Below are 20,408 nucleotides of genomic sequence, written 5' to 3' on the forward strand. Positions count from 1 at the left end.
GAGTCCAAGAGTGTGGCAGACAGGTCATGTCACAGACAGCTAGAGAAATTATAAAAGAAATTTATAAAAGAATTTAGAATATACTTACTTATTTTATTTAGAATATATTATAAAAAAATTTAGCAGAGCGGGCCTCATAAGATCAAGCCTGCTCTGCTAAATTAATAGCTGACCTGTCACTTCTTCTAAGTGCAGATAAGTTCTTTTCAAGTTCCCATGCAAAAACAATCCTGCTCTAAGTAGTATGTTATCACAACAACCAATTCTTGGGGAGAAAAACAACTAGCACCTGCATAAACATTAAATCTGTCCCATGAGAATCAGTGAAGAAAATACGTAAACAATTCAAGAATAGAGAGATTTGATAGACAAGTAAAACATCTCTTAGTGACCAATGGCAAGAAAGCTGTTAGCCAATTAAAGTTCCACAGAAGACCTCTACAAACTGTATAAAATGAGTTGTGTGAATAAAGAATTGGCTTTTCCTGCATGAAGAACATGGAGTCTCAGCTGACTGACTACAACAAGGCTATAGTAGTGTTGTTCTGTGCTGAACAGTTAGCACTGATAAGTGTTTACACTTCACCAGGGATGTCATGGTGCCTGAAGTTTAAAAGTGTTTGAATTTTAAAAGATTGGGCTTTTTGAGGTTCTTACAATTAACTCAGAGGCAGAAGAGGTGCAAGATCACAGTGCACAGATATAAGGAACAGGTCAAGATGAGGTGTCAAGAGGAATCAAAACAACTCAAGCTCAAAGCTAGGGATCTTTCAGAGGCTTTGGGCACACCCACATAACTCTACAGCAGCATGAACACTGAGATCTCAAAATATTTGACATTTAATGAGGCTGAAGGCAAAAGAGACAAAAGCAAGGAAGGGCTGGGAAATGAATGGAGCTAAAATGCTGGCATAGTGAATATGATTGTTGCCTTCTTCCTTTGCCAACTTGATGCCAAATCCACCCATTCACCCCAAATTCAGCAAGCCTGTTCAGGGCTCAGAGTGAGGGACCAAACTCAAACTCCAACATCCAGTCCCACACTGACCAACAAACACCACCCAGCTTTCCCTTTCTGCTGAAATTCTGACACCAGCAGGAGCAGAACACACTGGCCCTAAATCACAAATTACCTCACAGTACTTCCATGGAAGTTAACACCACCTTTGTGTACAGAAGAGCAGCTGTGTGAACAGTGGTGAGATTTAAGTAGAACAAAGTAAAAATACAGAATCTGCAATTCAAAGCAACTGCAGCTCCCTCCACCAGGATGCCTGGGAAGGAATGCTAGGGGCTATTTATATTTTGATTGGAGAAAAACACACAGAGAAAAGAAGTTGGCAGGAGAACACTTCTAGGGAATTATTTTAAAACCCACTTTGCTACCAGAAGATAGCAGACTGTGTAAATGAAACTCTTGTGTCAACTACGCTATTGCAATTCCATTGTACAATATTACAAATTTAAATTTAAAAAGACACAAAGAAAGTTCAGAGGAAGCTGTATTTTTTTGAGGAAGCTATATCCAAAATTATTGCAGTTCTCTGTACTTTTTGACCATTTCAACTTAAAATCAATCCAATTCTTCACATGATTATTGCTTATATTTTTGTTGCACTATTCTTTGCCCCCATTAATCAGTAAGAATGGGACACTGAGATGACTGCTACCCTACTCACCAGTTCCACTGGCTCTCAATACCAGTATGTGTTATCCTTTCAAATGATGCACAACAGTGGGATTATACATTCTGGATATATGTATTTCATCAGTTTTAAGCAAAAAGCATAAAAACTCAGCAGTGCAGTATTTAAAAAATTTTATTATGTTCATTTTATTATAGAAATTCAATTTGTCCTGTATGGGGTAGTTTGGAATTTGGTTTTTTTTTGTTTTTTTTTTTTTTCATGAGAGCCTTATTTCAAATAGAAGATGAAGACCCTTGTCCTTTCCAGAATTCAACATGAACATGTTTTTCTAACAGCTTCTTTAGAGTAAAAATTAAGCTGAGCTGAGATGGCAGGAAAGCTATCCAGATTTCTTCTGTTACAAAACACAATTCTGATTAAGATGATAAAGGAAATTAAAAGGAAATGAAACCAACACAAATGTACTGCATCTCCTCAAAACAAAGATTATTGAAGGAACTGCTGGGCATTCCTGGAGCTCCAAACTACCAGAAAAACAATCCAAACAGATGCTGTGCTGGGGTACAAAACTTCCCCTCTGGTTTGCTTTTATGGCATTTTCATATGGACTGTGTGTTTTGCAGCAGCAAATGTTACAGGCAAGCAGAGCTGATGACAGATGTTCTGGATGATGCTCTCCACCACAACTGATGGGGCCTGAAATCCACTGAAATGCTGAGCCCCAAATGCAGCCCTCTCATCCAGCCAGGAGGATTCATCCATCCTCAGGTGGGGACCCAAAGCACACTGACCTGAGAAGCCCCAAGCACCTCCTCCCTTGCCAGCTGAGCCACAATGCCTGGTTTTATGCTTGGCTCTAGCCTTCACCAGCTGAAAAGTGAAATGTGCTAGCTTAAGCCACCTTCTTGATAATCAGATTTCATGGTTGTTTAAACCAAAATGCTGTGAATCACAAGATGACAAATTGAAAGAGCACACACATAAAGCAATGATAATTGCTGGAGCCATGGGCAGTAACTTGTCATGCAATGTTTATTAAACTGCTGTACAAGGGCCCACACCCTGGGTTAGATGAACACTTTCTGAAGTAAGCAGGGAAATCTAAGTCAGGAAAAAGTTTTTCTGGAAAAGAAATGTAAAGAGGAGGGAGAAGATTCCTTGTTCTATTTTAAATGTAAGACTACATTTTACCACTCAAATTGTGACTACATTTTCAAGTAGTTATTTCATTCTTTCATTCTTTTTTGATGCCCACTGAACCCATCAAGGAATGATTATGGTGATGAATTCAAATGATTAATGAAAGATGAATCTGGGAAGAATAATCTACTCATTCTACATTAAAAGTAATTTAAGATAATTCATTTACAGATTTGCATTTTGTTTAAGAAAAGAAGATTCTCATCATTTGAGATAACTACTCTTGAAACCAGGTAGGAACACCATCCCTACATTTTCTGAACAATTTAAATATCATGAAGATACTATCAATTTTATTTCCACCATGCTCAGCACTCTTTTTTACATTTATTTTAAACCTGACATTGGAGCAGAGAAAGAGCAGAGAAGTGTTATGAAAAAACCATCTCAGATTTCATTCCAAAACTGCTGCACGAATTAACCTCTCTTGGGAATTTAAAAAAAATAAGTCAAGCAACATGCCTAACTTTCCATTTTACCAAACTAAAGGCAGGTTGACCTAACACTTCAATCCAACAACTTCTAGCTAAATTATCTATAAAACTACATGCTATGTGCACAGCTACCACTCTGAGAGTGCCATTTATTTCACACTAAAACCAAGTTCTTTCTATTTCTGGCCCTCTGGGAAGCACAACTGCAGCTAGTACAAACAACATGGACATCAAGGAGACCCAAGACATATCCAAGGACACATCCAAGTGCAAGTGACAGGTCTGGTACCTTGTTCCACCCACTGGCATGAGCAGCTGCCTCGTGCGTGCGCTCCCGATACTCCTGATACGTCACCGGCCTGCAGAAGTTAAACCAACACTGAAAGTTATAAAAGGAAACAAAAGAACATGAATAAAAGAAAGTTCTCAGTTTCTAGAGGACAAAATATTTGCACATGCATTACAGCAAGTCATTTTCAGGAGCTAACAAGTCTTGTGGTTCAGGACATAAAACACCAGCACCAGACAGGGTCAGGAAGGCATCACCTTTCTCCCACTTGCACACTTGGATATAACTGGTGAATTTCCTAATAATTTGATACTCTACAACTTAAAAGACATTAGATAAGTAGGTTCTCTGATATACTAGAAAATTTCTAAGCTCTTGCATATATTTCTTTTATAATCTAAGATTTTAAAGATAGAAAATTCCACTAAGAAATCCATACCTGAGCTAGAGGCCAATGCAGAGAAATATTGTGTAATCAATACAGGCTATGGACTAACACAGACTGACTGCATTATGTCAGAGTTGAAACTTTTATTTGCAAGAAACAGCACTTTTGATCACAAAACCCCTTCATACTTCAGTAGATACCTTTATTCTAGATTTATCACATCCCTACTTCTCTGAATTGGGGTGATGAAATTCCTCTCTTCCATACTCTTTTCTCCAAGATCATTTGGCATCTCAGAGTCAGTAACAGCAAAAGCTTTCTGCCAAGTGACAGCAGAAGATGCACTGCTTCAAAAGCAGCTCTCCTCAGTCCAAACCATTACAAAAGGCAAGTTCAGATTTCAGTTTAATGGAAATAGTGGTAACTGGCATTGGACAGAAAACTGCTTCTTGAACTCCAGGAACCTGTACTGATCTAACATCTAATGTACCCTAACACCTGTTTATATGCATGTCAGAGGGCAGGAAAATAAAAGCCAAATTAATAAGTATTGCATTAAATAGCACTAGTCCAGCAACAGGGGGAAAAATAACTGAGTTAATGCACAGTGGGGAAAACATAATTTGTGTTTGTCATTTTAAGGGCATTCTCTTGACTTCCTTGGCACATTAATTCTTTGAAACTAAATCTAAATCAATCAGTGGGATGAGCAGAGCAGGAACAGCTGCAGGAAGGATATTATCAAGAGATTAAACAGTAACTCTAGTTTGCCTTAGAAAAAGGCAACACGGTTTCACAGGCATTTCAGACTTTATATATGTGCATGCACCAACAAAAAATTATTTAGAAAGCAAATATTTTCCCATAGAAAACATAGGAAGCCTAGAACATCAGAATATCAAAAAACTAGAACCACTTAAGTGCATGGCTGCATTTATGCAACTCTTCCTAAAGCAGCACCTTCCAACTCCAGCTCTCTACCAACGCATTTTGGAGGTCACTCAGAAAAGCCTCAAGTAGTTCATGCAGATCCATTAAATTTCAGGCTCATCATTTATAACAGCAAACCAAGCAACCACAACAATTGTATTAATTTGCAAAGACATTAATTAAGGTACTAGCATGCCAACTGCAATGTGCTATTTACACAATAAGTTTAAACTGGCAGGACAGCTGTTAAGGCACCAACGTTAGCCCAGGGGCCCACATTTGCTTCAGATGTGCACCTGAAGGGTGGTCACAAGGTCTGTAACTACCATCCTCTCCTGGAAACCCTCCCTCTCATCATGGGCCAGACCACAAACAAACCCTCAGCTCCACTCTGAAAGGCTAAGGACATTAATGTGGCTACAGCCCAGCACTGATGAACTGGCAATGGCAGCTCAAACTGCTTGATGCAGCCTCAAAAATTCAGCAACAAAAGCTTAGAAAAATTTTAGAACTTACATTGCTGCAAAAAGCAAATACCACAAAGAAGTATTTGCACATTACATTGCAAAACAAAACAAAACCAAAAAAAAGGAAGATTGAAAAAGAAAGAAATGTAATACAAGATGCAGTCCCAGCTTCAGCATTTCAGCAGCATTCACAGTGCAAAAGGAAACACCTTTGAAAAAGCAATTGGAAACTCACTTGCTAAGCAAGGTCTGCAGTGCTTTGTGCAGATGTTCCTTCGATTCCTGGGACACTTTCTCCCCCAGATGAGCCAGGCAATCTTCTATGGAGCTCTCTGGGTTGGCAGGGCTGAACACTGGGGAAGTGTGGCAGTCAAAACCTGTAGTGGTAAATGCTGAGAGAAGAAGGTACACAAAATCAAACAGATTCACACAAGAACATCAACAGTCTCAGATTTCTTATCCCTGCAGTTTACACAGTTTACATAAGGGATGAAAAATTCACAGCTCTGTAGTCAAAGCATACCATGATCAAATCATAGTAAAATTGTCCTAATACATTCTGAAAGTGCTACTTACAAGGCAGAGATGACTTTGAGCTACATTTCCCCACCAGCTTTTGTTTCACAATTGCATCCTAACCAGAAGTTTGCTGAATGTGCAGCTATTGTCCCATTTTAAGCTGATGCCAACCTTGGCATCTTCTCATAGTAAATTGGCCCACACATGGACATCTCTGCAGCATTTTTAAAATATTATTTTGTTCATGTAACCTTTTCCTTCTCAGTTTAAAACTTCTAAAAAAGTTCCATATGAAAGAACTTAAACAGCTCTAGAGTGTTTCTATTTCAGATTTGTGATTTGCAGCACACATGCAAAACAAAGATGGGTTTGAAATCATTCCTATAAAAGCCACATCTCCAGGTCAAAGCGTACCACAAAAAATAAACCTGGTGGAAGGGAGAAATCTGAAGGTTTAAGTGCACTCTCATTGACATATTAGCTCCTGAGGACTTCTGCCATCAAGTGCAGAAGCTTAAGGGCTGCTTACTTTCCATTATTTATAGTAGACTATTAAATGTCATCCAGTTGTTTGCTTTGGCCAGGCTCCACCACTCCAAATGGTAATGTTTAACTATTTTACTCCATGTGGCAATGTGTACAAATCTTGTGGGGGGAGGAGGATAAAGAGATTCAAGGCATTCAAAAATCTCTTTAACTGAGTACCTGTTACAAATTAACCACCATTATAGTGCATAGAGATTATGGATTGAAACTGGAAAACCTGAAGAGCACCTTCCAAGATTTCTTCATCAAGACGTTTTAGCTCCTCCTCGATTTCTATTTTAATCTTCTCCAAAGCCTCTTTCTCCAGAGCATGTTGTGCCATAAGCTGTTGTTGAGTCCCTGAAAGAAACCAGAGAAATCATTCAAATGTTTTAATTTCATGTTTCAAACAAGGTAGATAATGGAACATGGTATTGAAATATTAAGTATAAAGGAATTTGAGGTGAAAGCGAGATTTCAGACAGCAACAAGTATGATCCCTCCAGAGCACTTACTACAAAAGTTTTATTATATGAACCCAGAAACAGATAAACTTCCAGGCCTATTCAAGGTAGAACTGGTGCTTCAAAAAAAATTAAAATAATAAAAAATTTTTAAAAAGAGTAAGAACTGTAAAGCTACAAACAGGATACATAGAAACTTTAAAAGCACTATCTTCAATTTAAGACCAAAAGCAAACCAAGGCACATCAACAATCAGCCATTCCACCTAATACATTTATTATCAAACTACACCAAAACAAAGCAGATTGGCATAAGCTTGATTTTTAGCAGCAAAATATAAGATTTATATTGATGCCTCCAAAATCTACAGCATTCTCAGACCAACTATGCAATGACATCAATGGAGAATCCTGAAACCTGTGAACTGTGTATCATTTCCCTGGCCATGAAGAGTCCACAGACCACAATTTAACACTGGGTTCACAAGCAAGACTAGAGGCAAAGGACCTCACAATTGTCAGTCAGTTGCCAATTCTCTCTTAACCGAGAAATTTAAGAATTTGAAATGGTTACATTTCCCCAGAACTCACATGCCATGGTTTGGGATCACATTTTCCATGTGCTGACTCCAGATATTGGTAACAGAAGTTGTTTCAGCCATATCAGTCAGGGTTACACAGATTCTCAGTCATCTTAATCATTATTCTGTACCAAGAGACACAAAACTGTTTCCAAACAAACCCAGGTATTCAGGACATCTGAATTTCTCACCCTTTCTGCACCTGCACCCAGGGCTACAGTTCTACCCAGACATCCAGACAATGTTCTGCTCTACAGACATTCTTCACCCAGCAGAAGAAAACAAAAAGGGAAAGGATTTGTATCTGTAATGTTGGTGTCATCTGACTCAATTTCCTCCTCATCTATTTCAATTCACACCCAGATCTTCAGGTAAGTCCTGTAACAGCCAGGGGAGCTTTCTGGCACATCTTTTTTTATTCCTGTTTTGAAGGCACTAAATCATAATTTGGTGGTCTCATGAATGACAGCTTTGTGGCCTGTTTCCTTTGGTTTGGTTCTCTGCTGGAACTCACTTTAAGTGTTGTCTTGCCTTCCCTTTTCTTCCACAAAGGACACATATAATCACTAAATTTCATAAAAGGGTGTGTGAAAACTGTAAAAGCACTTAACACACACAGATGTGTGGTTAACTACACACTAGTGAAGTACACTGTGCATTTTCTGTGATTAAAAAACCACCAGACAATTAGCTTTTATGGTCTCCTACAATTGAAAAAGATGTTAAAAACCCACAGTATCAACCCACTGAACATGTGTTAATGCTTAAAAACTCAGCAGCAGGATCCCTCTAAACCAATGTATGCTTAAGTCAGTATAAAATGTTTTCATATATTTCTGTGACCAGTCACTTTAATTCCACTGGACTTAACCACACATGTTCAGAATAACTTTACTTAGCTTCTTAAATCCCTTCCCAAGTAGCATCTCTGCCAGTCTGAGTAATAAATTCCAGAGAGGAGCACAGTGTTCCTCTTTTTGGTTAATGCCCTGTCAGATGCTTCTCTGAAGAACTGAACCACTGCTCTGGAGTCAAGAGCAACAAGTGTGAGCAAGTTCACCCCCTGTGTGAACCTGTGCTGTCCCTGCGTCTGGAAGGACAGAGGAGCAGCCATTCTCACAGGAATAATGTGACAATCATCACCCCTGACAAGCTGTCATACCTGATAAGAAGTCACCCAGAAAATGGAAGGAAGGGAAATTCCACTGCTGCCAGAGTACAAAAGAGCTGTTTGGATAATCAGCACTGCACTCAATGGTTTCCATCTCCCAACACCCACAACTTTGCAGCAGTTGCTGATTCTGAGAGCACCTGACTGTTCAGCCATGCCAGAACATCAAAACCCCACCCCTCCCACAGCAGCGACTTTGCACTGTTTATTCCCCTGATAAAGAATGGATTCCAGCTTTCTGCATCTCCTGGATATTGACTGCTACAGCAAACACTGCACACTGCAAAGCTCCTAAGTGAGGGGTACCTTTTTCTCAATTATCCAACTTCCAAGTCACAAACAGGCAGAAGAAAACAGTAAAACCAGCTTATTTTAGGTGAGAATATATTTTCATTATCAAAGATGCAAATGGTCACACCAGAAATGGTGTTTGTAAGAGACATAAGCATTGAAAGCTTTCCTGTGTTCAAGAAATGGGTTTGCATCTTCTGGGCTTTTGGCAAACCAACTCTGCAAGGCTCTTCCCAAGCCAGAGGCACAACAAACCTCTGTTACATGCTCTTACACAACCAAGTTACTGCATTCTACTTTCTATTTATGGAATAAATGTTCACTTTGGCACAATTATGTTCCTGTTGAGATTTTGGGTTTCGGGTATCTGGAAGTAACTTAAAGAGCAGAGGAAAATGTGTTGTGAAAGTCCATCAAGTGCTGCATCAGGGAGCATCTGACTACAAAACAAATGTGATACTTCAGCAAAACTCCAGGAGCTCAGTAACAATAAAGAGTAACCTGTTTGCCAGGGTTGATCTCAGGAGGAGGAGGGATGGAAGTCATTCATCAGAGCTACAGAGTCTGCACCTCTCACTCTACAGCGCTTGAGCCAAAATTTCAGCTAACAAGGGACAACAGGGACTATAAGGAGAGACTGAAAAGATGTTTTGCCTTTTTGGTTCAAGGGAACAAAGGATGATTGGAAAAGAAAGCCACTGATGTCACAGATTGCTCCTGATTTTTTTCTTTCATGCTTGTAATTTTAATTTAACAATATCTTCATTTTTGAGTTCTCCTAAGTCTCTATATTAACTTCTGTCCAGTTGACATAAAAATTTACTTTCAGCATGGCTGTAATATTTGTTTAACATCTCACACTTTTTAAAACATTAAGTAACACTCTAAAATTACCATAAGCTCTGAAAAGTTACAAAGATATACAAAATCTCTTTACAAATGTATTTATTTGTTTCCTTTAATGAAAATACATCCATTACACCAGCAAACTGCAGACCATGGACTGCCACACATGGATGTTGCCCTTGATTTAAGAAATGTTTAAAAGAAGCTCTTTAGAAACCCTAAGAATGCTCAGCTTAAAAGAAACTGAAAAAGTCTAAAATATTAAAAAGATACAAGATATTGCCAATTAACACTTTTTTTTTTGTGGGCAGAGAGGAAGCTTAATCAAGTGGGAATTGACACCCCAAAAAGCTCCTTTTCCTTCCCTCATTTAAGGTAATAACTCCCTTATTACCACGAACTGGACTGCTCTGACCTACAATGTGAATCTTTGCAGCCCAAACAGCTCAAAACCAAACTAAAAACTCAGTTTCCTACAAGCCAACAGCGGGCACCATGTGTGGGAAGCCAGGAAAATGGCTCAATCACTAACCACATACAGCACTTCATAGGGTAATTCCAAAAAGACAATAAATGGCCAAAAGGACATTGAGCACCATAACTGGATTGAAGTGCTGTGGATAGCACGCACCTCAGGGGAACTGTAAAACTCAAAACCTTGCTCAACTCTTGGCTAACCTATGTCACCACGCAGTAGTGGCACTGACTATAAATCTTTCAGATGCTCTGTAAATTAAGGGATTATTTAAGATTTTTCACTCTGTCAAGAAAAACACAGAAAACCTAATTTTCTTCACAGTGTTTGTCATAGCCACAAGCTCAAGGGATGGTGTAAAGCAATGGGGAAGTAGATTAAAATAGAGAAATACATCAAAAGTCACTCCTTGATAAAATATAAAGAAACATTTGTAATATAAACACATTGAATCACAAAACCAAAGTACTTTGACTCACTTGAAAAGTTAGTAATACTAACAACTGCAGCACAGTGGAAGCTTCTGTAATGAGAATGACTTCAGGGGGAAAAGTGTAGAGATGTTTTCCAATACTTAATAATTATTTTCTGTGTCTGAACCAGTACTGATAGGTATGAAAAGAGTTCTGAAAAAATACAAAGCATCTCTGCACAATCTAATGAACAGACAACTGAGAGCTTCCACACATTTTAAATATAGGTACTGAGAGCTTCCACACATTTTAAATATAGGTACTCACTGTTGCCTCAAAGCACATTGACTTACCCAGGTGATGCTACTCTGAGTGTTTTATCAATTTATCTGATTTGTTCACCTACCAAAAATAACAGAATATACTGCTAATAGATTTTGCTTTAAATAAACTGCAGGGACTGTTATGCAGAATCATTATTCTGGAAAAACTAATGGGAAAAATCTCTCAACGCACTGGCCAGTTAAATTTGCTGGATTTACCTCTGGAGACACTGAAATCCATTACAGAACCCTATAGAGCTATAATGTTTAAAGATTGGCTTGCCCAGTAAAACTGTCTTTTCTTCAAGAGTCTGGATTATTGTGGATGGCTCTCTCTTCAGTCCCTGTGCTGAAAAGAAGATAGCAAAATCAAAATTTCCAAGTCCTCATCAGGTGTTGATTTATATCAACGTTATTTGCTTGGAGCCAGAAGTGATTTTAGTGGTTGCAATTGAAGCCATCCTTCTTGAACAAAACCAACCAAGAGACCCAAAAGGAAACACAGCAATGTAATTTTCTATGTAATTTCTCTGAATTTTCTATTCACTGAAAAAAAAACCCTCCAAAAATCATCAGTCTTGGAAAGCATATTAGACCTACAAACAATGAGAAGTTTTAACTGGAAATCTATCAACCTATCTTAAAATGTTATTCTTATCTCAGTATTTGAAACAAAGATGTACACCAGAAAAAAAAAAAACAACAAACTAGTACAAAATGCAGGAAAACAGAAGCAGAAGATGGTAACAGAGGCAGCTCTGGCAGAGATAATATAGTGCCACTCCAATTGGGAAGGATCACTTTTGGCTAGGTGGTTTTGACCCACTAGAAACACCTTCTACTTTAACTGGAGTGTCAAAACTTCACCAAAATTTGGGACGCTGTGGTAGGAGACTCAAGGGAAATACAGAAATCCTACCACCACCTAGGGCACCTGTTTTCCTCATCTCCCACGTTTGGTACACATGCAGTGGAAAGGCAGAAGATGCTCCAGTGGTGACACAAGGTGGCTGGAACTGGGATCCTGAGCTGAACTGCCCTCTAGAGGAGTCCCTCACTCTCCCTCTCAGGTACACAGGGAGCTCAACTCCACCAGGGCAAGCTGAAACTTGTCTTCATGCATTACACTGAATATGATTCAGAAAACTTACCAGGAGTACAGTCTTATTTGGATCAGAGAAAAATAAATTAAGAGAAAGTGCTGCAAACTTTAGTCAAGGCCTCGTATGAATGGAACACAAAATGCAGGAGTTTGTTCTGCAAGTGGAAAGGAAACAGGCAGTAGGTAAAATTGCCGCTTCATTGCTTCCCATGGAAGGTCTGTCAGTACAATATCCAAATCAAAGCAAAGTAAGATTAAAGACAGGTGTTTTTAATTGGAATCCTCTCAATTCACAAATCAATGGTGTTCAGCCATAGAGTACAAAGACTCCTGACCAGCATTCTGAAGTGCCACAGAATTCTACAATGGAAGGAATCTGGGATCACTCCAAGTGTTGAATTAACAACTGATGACAGTGCTTGGAAACCACACTGACAGGCAGGAATGCTGTGCTCCTGTTACCCCTTCTGTGTCTGTCACCAAACCCAGAAGTCTCCTCCTCAAGATGGGATTCCAGTTCATTTCCATTTCCCAGCTTTCCCATCTCTCATTCTCACCAGGTTTCTCAGCCCACGCTGGGGACTGCAACACCCAGCTACACCTCCCAGCAGTGCATTAGGCAGGGCAGGAAATATCCATTATGGGCTGTGCTCCCCTCCTGGGGACTGCAGATTACAGCCAGCAGGCATCAGCCAGGTGCCAAACAACCAGGAGATACTCACTGGGTATATGAACTGCTAACAGACAGTGGGGATGCACACAGCACTCTGAAATAACCACACACAGCCCGGCAGTGCACCTCAAACACTGCTTCATTACAAGCAAGGTGAGCAAATGTAGGAAAAGGGATTTTTAAAATGTAGCTAGCAGACAAAAGAAACCTCTCAGAAGCATGGAAGGCAGAAAAGCACCACCAGGAAAAGTGAGTTAGGAAAGAATGAAACAAATCCTGATAAAGCATTTGCTTAGTTCAATACAGCCTGAAGTCCATTCAAAGCATTACAAAACAGAGTGAGAAACAAATTGGCAAATTAAAAGTAAGGCAAAATTATTTAATCCCAAGGCTTTGATCAGAAAGCAGCAAAACCACTGAAAGACAGACCTAATTAAAGTGAAACATAAGCAGGAGAGGAGACCTTGTGGTCACTGTCTGGTTTGGTAAATGAGCTGGGGAAAATGTAGGAAGATTTCCTCTTCAGAAGTTGTAAAGTATGAATGCTTTAGAGTATTTTAGTAGTAAATCAAACTACAGGCTGCTGTGACACAAGCTAACACATCTAAACAATATCTGAGAAGTAAAATCTTAAGTCACTACAAAATTTTCATTTAAGGATTTGTAGCTTCCTCTTTAGAAAGTTTAAATATACTTCTGTAATTCAGATTAGAAGTTTAGAGGTTCCAGTAATGAGAATCAACTGATTCTGAAAACGAAAGGTTTCACCTCAATTTGCAAATGCTTCAAAGGTAACTACAGCCAAATCATTTTTAAAAGCTTTAAGACTAGCATTTCCCTTTCTGAATCTATTTCTAGAACAAAGCAGACTCTCATGCATTGAACCTTTATATGTACTCTATACATTTCCAGTTACAGCCCAGTTATAAATGGGTGGGATGTTCAGAATGAGATGTCATTGCTAAAATAAGCACATTTTTCAACAAAGGGTTTTATGAAACAGCTAAGGTGCCTCTCCTTTCAGGGACCACAGAGGCAGACAAAGTGGAAGTAGCAAACATACCTTAAATACACAAAGGTATTTATGAATTACAGTTTACTAATTACATAACAATAATTTAATGAATTATATATAATATAACCAGCATGTGCTATGTGATTAACTACCAAACAGAAGAGCACTTCTGTGATAGCCTTGTTGCAGTCTTTCTTTTCAGGAATTTCTCACTTGATGACAGGTAAGTTCAGTAAGTGACAGCATATGCATTATTAAATGGTTGTTCAAAGAAAACAAAGATTCTGAAGACTGTCTCTGTTTGGTTTGGGCTTTTTTAAAGTCTCCTTTCATCAGAATAAGCTCTGAATCACAGAACTAATAGTGACTAAAACATCATTAAGAAATGACAAGTCACCCATGCAGTCCTGACAAACAACATTGCTTAAGTGCTTGCCACCACAAAATAAAAAACAGTTTTACCTCCTAGCTTTGTGTGAAACACAATCTACCAAACTTCTTTTATTCTGCCTTCTATTTATGTATTTATTCTCTTTTATCCATAAACCTGTCCTGGAAGAAATATCTGCAGTCCTTGACTTTGCATAAATAAATAAAAAAAAAATAAACACAAGTAGCATAGGCCACATCTCTGCACCAGCCCTGAGTGACAACAACAGCAGCCTCAGTGCAATAGGGCAAAACTATTTAGCACAGGAGGTTGCTCAAGACACCCCTCAGTTTATGCCAGTAAACATCACCTCACCCCTGCTTACTTCCACTTGTGTCCCAAAAAAATAGCAAGCATGGGCTGAAATTCTCATGCTGGCTCAACAAATGTAATGTACATCAACCCAAGGTGATATATATCCTAGCCTCAAGGCACAACTAAAACCACTTATTTGCTTCCTAAACACCAACCAGCCCTGGCATAGCTCAAATTAAAACATTAATCGACACACAAACAGCTTTGTTTCCATCAGCATCTCACATCTTTAAACTGGAATTTATTCATTTTTCACTGAACAAACCAAGAGATTCACTGCACCGAACATCAGGCTAATGCTCTGCACACCTGCAGAAACACCCCAGGAACTAATTGCGAACCCAGCTGCACACAGAAATGGCTAGAGATGAATATGCAAATATTACCTTGAGTTGGAGGAGGAGGAGGAGGAGGATGCTCCTGTGGCTTCTCCTGTGCTAGAAGGCCCAGGTAGCTGAGCACTACGTATTTGGTTTCATAGTGAAATCCTACAGGCACGGCAGTAGCGGACGCCATCGGGGTGGCTGCGCTGCGCTCGGGGGAGCCAGGAGGGCTGTCAGGGGACAGAAAAGGGGTTTGGTTGGGTTAGAAGGCTGCAACAGGTCATGAACCCACACGTAACAGGGAATTATGTAACAATCCTGAAGCAATATCCAGGTTTTTGCATTCTTATTTTAATAAGAACCATGCGGAGTAAGCCCAGCTGTGCCTCAGTGCAGCTCCTGCCTGCTGCCAGCAGTGGCATTTCCCACTCCTGCCTGCCACAGTCACACAACCATGCAAGCAAAAGGAGCAGTCCCTAGCACAGGTTTTTGTGATGTTGGTGTGGCTGCAGCGATTTATTTGGGCTACCCATTGCCCTGAAACAGAATTATCAAAAATTGGTGACCTGCCACGGCCACACTCCCATGCAAGCAAAATGAGCAGTCCCTCAGCACAAGGTTTTTGTGAAGTTGGTGTGGCTGCAGAGTTTTATTTTTTGGGCTATCCATTGCCCCAAAACAGAATTATCAAAAATTGTTCCTTGTAAAAAATGTGTATATAATATAGAAGAATTTTCATTATGATAGTAAAGGCGTGTCTATTTTCTGATTTTTTTTTTTTTAAATAATCTGGACTATTGAGTCTATTATATCATTCACATGAAAAAGTTGCATTTAGAATTAGAATTATCCTGAGTCTATAATTTCCTTGGGTCGTGGACTAATAAAAAACTGCACTTTTTGCACCCACAGATGTGTATAGAAGGTTGACCTTCAATTCTACAAGCAGCTTAGAAGTCGAAGTCACAAACTTGAAAAGGACAGAAGTTGTTAGAGACCAGGCAAGTGTTTTTCTGTTAGCTGAAATCGTGTTTTAATTGCTTATATGTGCAGGACTGTTAAACTTAAGAGGAGCCATCCTCTAATCTCTGCAGAGTCCAGCTGTTCATTTCCTTGACTAAAATGCTCACCCATTGTTTGGTGGTTCCATTTAAACACATTGGTCAGAGGTGTACTGATGCTTTTTCAATGACAGTAGGTTTCACAGTTAATTTTTCCCAATATTTGTGGCATTTAATTCATTTTGATCAAGTTCTATATTAGATTTTGAGTTTACACCTGGAGCTGAAAGTGTAGCCCAAAAACAAGATGAAGCAAGCCTCAGTAGGGTGGAGGGAAATTGTCAACTGGATGGGTCAGTTTTCCACAGCTTTCTTAATTCTTTGCTGTTACAAGAACAAAACAGCTGGAGTTCACCCCATAGAAAATAAATCCCATGCTTGGAAGTGCAAGTCAGGGCTCAGAGCCTATGGATTTTTATGGAAGTTAGAAAGAGACCATTAGTCTCATGTTTTGACAGATTCTGAACATTTCCTTAACCACCACACATGGTAAAAAGGCAAGTTCTGAGGAGTCTCCCTTTCCCAAAGCCTCCCATCAATATTTTCTCTGCTTTCTCAGATTGGCTACTGTGATGCCCAAAAATTGTAAGAGAAAAAGTGACCAAAATCGCCTCAAATTAATTTTAGTGTTCCAACAGCAATGGAAAACATATGGTCAACAGAGAGAATTCCACATTCATTGTAGGGATTGGAAGAACAGATGGTTGTTTGTCCTGGATTTCTCACCCAGATGTTATTAAGTATAAACCAGAAATCCACACCTAACAGCAACATCTGGCCAAAAAACTCCTCCCTGTTTCACTCTAATTGTTTTGTTGCTTTTTTCAAATATCCAAATAAGACCTGCAGGAAAAACTAAGGTAGAGAGAAATCAAAAACGACACAGTAAAAAGTAAAATCTCAAACAACAACATGGAAGTGGAGAAAAAGCCATGCAAGAGATGAAAAGGATGTTTGAGATTAATCAACATGTTTTAGCTGGTTTTGTTTGGCCAAGTCTGGATAACTACTTCCAACTTAATGGATCAAATAATGCTATCTAGGGGTTTCTGACAAACTCTTCAAGTTGAGTTCCCCAGGACTTCAAAGAGTCATTCCCAAACAAGCAGTGGCCAATTCTTGGCCACCAGAACAGATGTGTAAATGAAAAGCACACAAGAAGATTGTGCTACAGAACAGCTACTGAACAGGCACTGAAAGAGCCAGATAATTTAGTAATGTGGGACACAGTTACATTTAGAAGAAGATTTTTTTATCAAGTTTAAAGTTTAAAGCAGTTAGAATGAGCAAAATGCTAAATACAAGGAAGAGAAATTGGACCCTCTCAAGAGAGTTATGGATTGCACTGGAAATGCCTTGGGACTAAAAGAAAGAATCAGGTTCCAAAACCAATCTGCAAATGAAGCCTCAAGTTTAATAATAATAATAATAATAATAAATAATAAACAACCAAGAAAGCAAAAGAAAAGCACTTGCCTGTCTAGATGTTCAAGATGCCTGGGCTAACTTCTAATCCCTCCTCCCTGAGAAGGAATTCAGATTAACAGCAGTTGCACACTGGTAACTGAGGATAAACAGAACCAGAACTGTGCTATGGCATGGTTGCTGTGGGAGTAGGTAGCTTGGCAAAGAAAAATTTACCACCAAACTAAAAGCTGTAAAAGGAAAATAAGCGCTGTAAAATTGGCTGGCTATTCTCTTTAGAAACTCTAGTTTCTGAAACCCATTCAGTACTGAAAACAGAAATGGGCTCTCTGTTGAAGACCATACTATGGCAGCCCCGCCTCTTGCTCCATGTATTTAAAAATGCCTGAAAGCCTTTACCAGAAAGGTTGGGTTGAGTCTTCGCTGCAGCTTGAACCAAATCAGCAAATTACATACAAAGGAAACAATGAACTTGGAGTCAACATTTCATCTATGCTGCCTCTTCCATCCCAGAGTGCTCCACAGGCAGCACATCCTAAGGAATCCACACCTAAGGAATCACAGCACAGAAGAACCACAGCTTTGAGCCTCTTCCAAAATTGACATTTTTATAGAGCAAGAAGATCTGAAAAAAAAAACCAAACTGCTCTGAAGACTTAATGATCCTTTAACAATAGATCTGCTCTTCAGATCTGCAGTCACCACACATCACATGTTGACATCACCAGGTGGGAAAGGTGCCATTCTCCAAAAAGCAAAAGCTCCCCAGCCTGTTTCAGTTCTGGTTTGTTCAGTAGAGATCCACAGTCCTGAAATCAAAATGCTTCTCACAATGCCTACACAGTGAATGGGAGCCCTTCCAGACAACCTGAACTGATCTCTCCTGAAAAAAATCAGCCTGACAGATGGTCCAGAGACATCCAGAAACTGTGCTGTGGACCAAAGAACAAGTCTGAATATATAATAGAGATTATTCTTCAAAATATAATTCCAAATCAATGCAGAAAATGAAATAAAAAAAAAAAGTTGACGAAAACAAGCATGATATCCAAAACAGCACAGTGCAACAGGGAGGCCTAATTCATGAAAATCACAGCTCAGCACTTCTCAGGGGAGGAGGGGAAAAAAACAGAGAGAGAATGAGACCACTGCTTATTTAAATAGTGGCTAATGTTTCCCTGGGGAAAGAATGATAAAAAAAAATTACCTCAGTGGATACATTTTGAAAGGCAGTTTTATAATGAAATGAGAAAGGAGACTTAAGAACTTGAATGGAAGAAATCTTCAAATTCACATAAAAGAATGTCATGAGTGGAACAGCACTTCAGAATCACTGATTTTCCTTTGAGAGAAGCCCACAGCACAGAAACTGAATGACTCCCTTAGGATTGAGAATGACTGGTTTTGTTTACAAAGACAAACACAGAAATATTGACTCAGATCCTGTAAATATCTCAGAAAAGGCCATTTTTCAGGAATGAGGGGGATTGAAAAAGGACACACAGCTTGAGAGACCAGATCAGAGGAAAGAGAACTCTCCACTAAAGGAGCAAAATGGAAGAGTCCAGAAAGTGTTTAAAATGACAAGCTTGTACAGGAGATGCAACGGAGCAGAGGAAATAAGTAGCTACGCAGACTCCCCAAGTCTCAGAGCCAGGGCAAGAGGGCTGCTTCAGGTTTAACAAGACCTCTGCAGGAATACTGTCCTTAAAAAACTACAGAGATCAACATTATAACATTATTACCAATTACTCCCTACAAAAAAAAAAATAAAAAAAAATACAACCACCTTTCCCAGTTCCTGCACCCTTGGGAGACAGAAGGCTCTACCTGTTGAAGCTGACTTAGCCTGTCACTCCTCCGGCCCTGCTGTCACTTGTTTCATGTGGGCTGAGCTGCTCAAGCGACCTGAGAGCAGGAGTTGCAGCAGGACTGACATTTCCCCATCTGTCACGTCCTAATCCACAGCAGAGTTATAAATTGGATAATGGGCAGCACCAGCCTACCAATGAATACAGGGAATATAATCTCCAGCCACGAGGCCGGGCTGTGTTTGAGTCCGTATCTGTAAAACCCCACTGTGCATCAAGATGCGTTTGCTTGCATCATCCAAACCCCAAAATGCAACATCACTGCTCGGCTGCCCCGAGCAGCTCAGCTGGTTCTTACAAACAATGTCACCTACGGATTTCAGAAACAGCAGCGCTGCCAGAGCTCTTTCCAAACAGCAGCACCACAGCCCTCAGCTCCCACTCCAAAATGGATCACTCCAGAGCTGCATTCCCCACCTAGAGCCTCACTCGCCAGCCACAAACCCAGTCACCCTGTGAGCTGCTGTGGCGGAATTCCTCCTGCTGAATTATTGCCACAGCTCCGGCCAGCAAGCGCTCAGCCAAGCAGCAGGATGGCAGCACTGCAGCTCACATCATCTTTAGGGCCTCCTGACCTCGATATGCTCACGGTTTGGGTCGTCTTCCTGCCATCAGTCTCTGCAACAGGCAGCCACGCTCGGCTCAGCTGCATCTACAGCCTCGGTGCCCTTCACCAAACGTGCCCAATTTCAAGGAGTTGCAGGTCTACAGAGCCACACCCCGTATCAACAAGATGGAAAATATTCAGGCACTCTGCAGCCTTACCAGATGCGGGGATTTTGGGTGAGACTTGCATGTGTAGGCTAGTTAAACCTTGCAGCAGTTTGTCTCTGAAAACACTTCCCATAACAGGCAGGGCTATCCAAAGCATCCAGTTGTGATCAGCTTGGGAGATAAATTCTCCAGAGTACTTTTCCAACTGGGTATGAGGGTATGACTAAGAGATTGTTTATAATAAACTGAGAGCTACTCAGTTCAAACATGTCAGTTCCTACTGGAAATGAATCAATACTGCAGCCACTACTGATCCTCTGGTGGCACTTAATGGATAGAAATACTGGAAAACATAATTGTTCTTTGTCTGGACAGTGGCTGTAGCTGACCTCTGACAGAAATGCAATTAGGTGAGCACTCTAGGCAAACGGGGTGATTTCTCTTTTAGGAAGAAAAGCAAAAGCTGTATGAGTTATCCACTACAAAGGTCCTCAATCCTTCGCAGCTTCAAACCA

At 39.9% G+C, this 20,408-nt stretch overlaps 1 protein-coding gene across 2 annotated transcripts in view; it reads right to left on the reverse strand.

Moving 5' to 3' along the window:
* The window catches only part of BCL2L13 (BCL2 like 13), a 38,935-nt gene that overhangs the window by 17,711 nt on the left and 816 nt on the right, over window positions 1-20,408 (reverse strand). The window contains exons 2-5 of one of the 2 annotated variants that reach the window (XM_058804822.1): window positions 14,886-15,052; window positions 6,651-6,761; window positions 5,593-5,749; window positions 3,573-3,642 (exon numbers count right to left, since the gene is read on the reverse strand). In XM_058804822.1, the coding sequence (XP_058660805.1) occupies window positions 3,573-3,642; window positions 5,593-5,749; window positions 6,651-6,761; window positions 14,886-15,015 (468 nt within the window). In that variant the 5' untranslated portion in view covers window positions 15,016-15,052. Of the gene's footprint in view, window positions 1-3,572; window positions 3,643-5,592; window positions 5,750-6,650; window positions 6,762-12,115; window positions 12,150-14,885; window positions 15,053-20,408 lie in introns of those variants that run through there. The other variant, XM_058804824.1, reaches the window with a different exon arrangement.

The sequence above is a fragment of the Ammospiza caudacuta genome, chromosome 5, assembly GCF_027887145.1.
Source record: "Ammospiza caudacuta isolate bAmmCau1 chromosome 5, bAmmCau1.pri, whole genome shotgun sequence".
In the NCBI taxonomy this organism is placed as follows: domain Eukaryota; kingdom Metazoa; phylum Chordata; class Aves; order Passeriformes; family Passerellidae; genus Ammospiza; species Ammospiza caudacuta.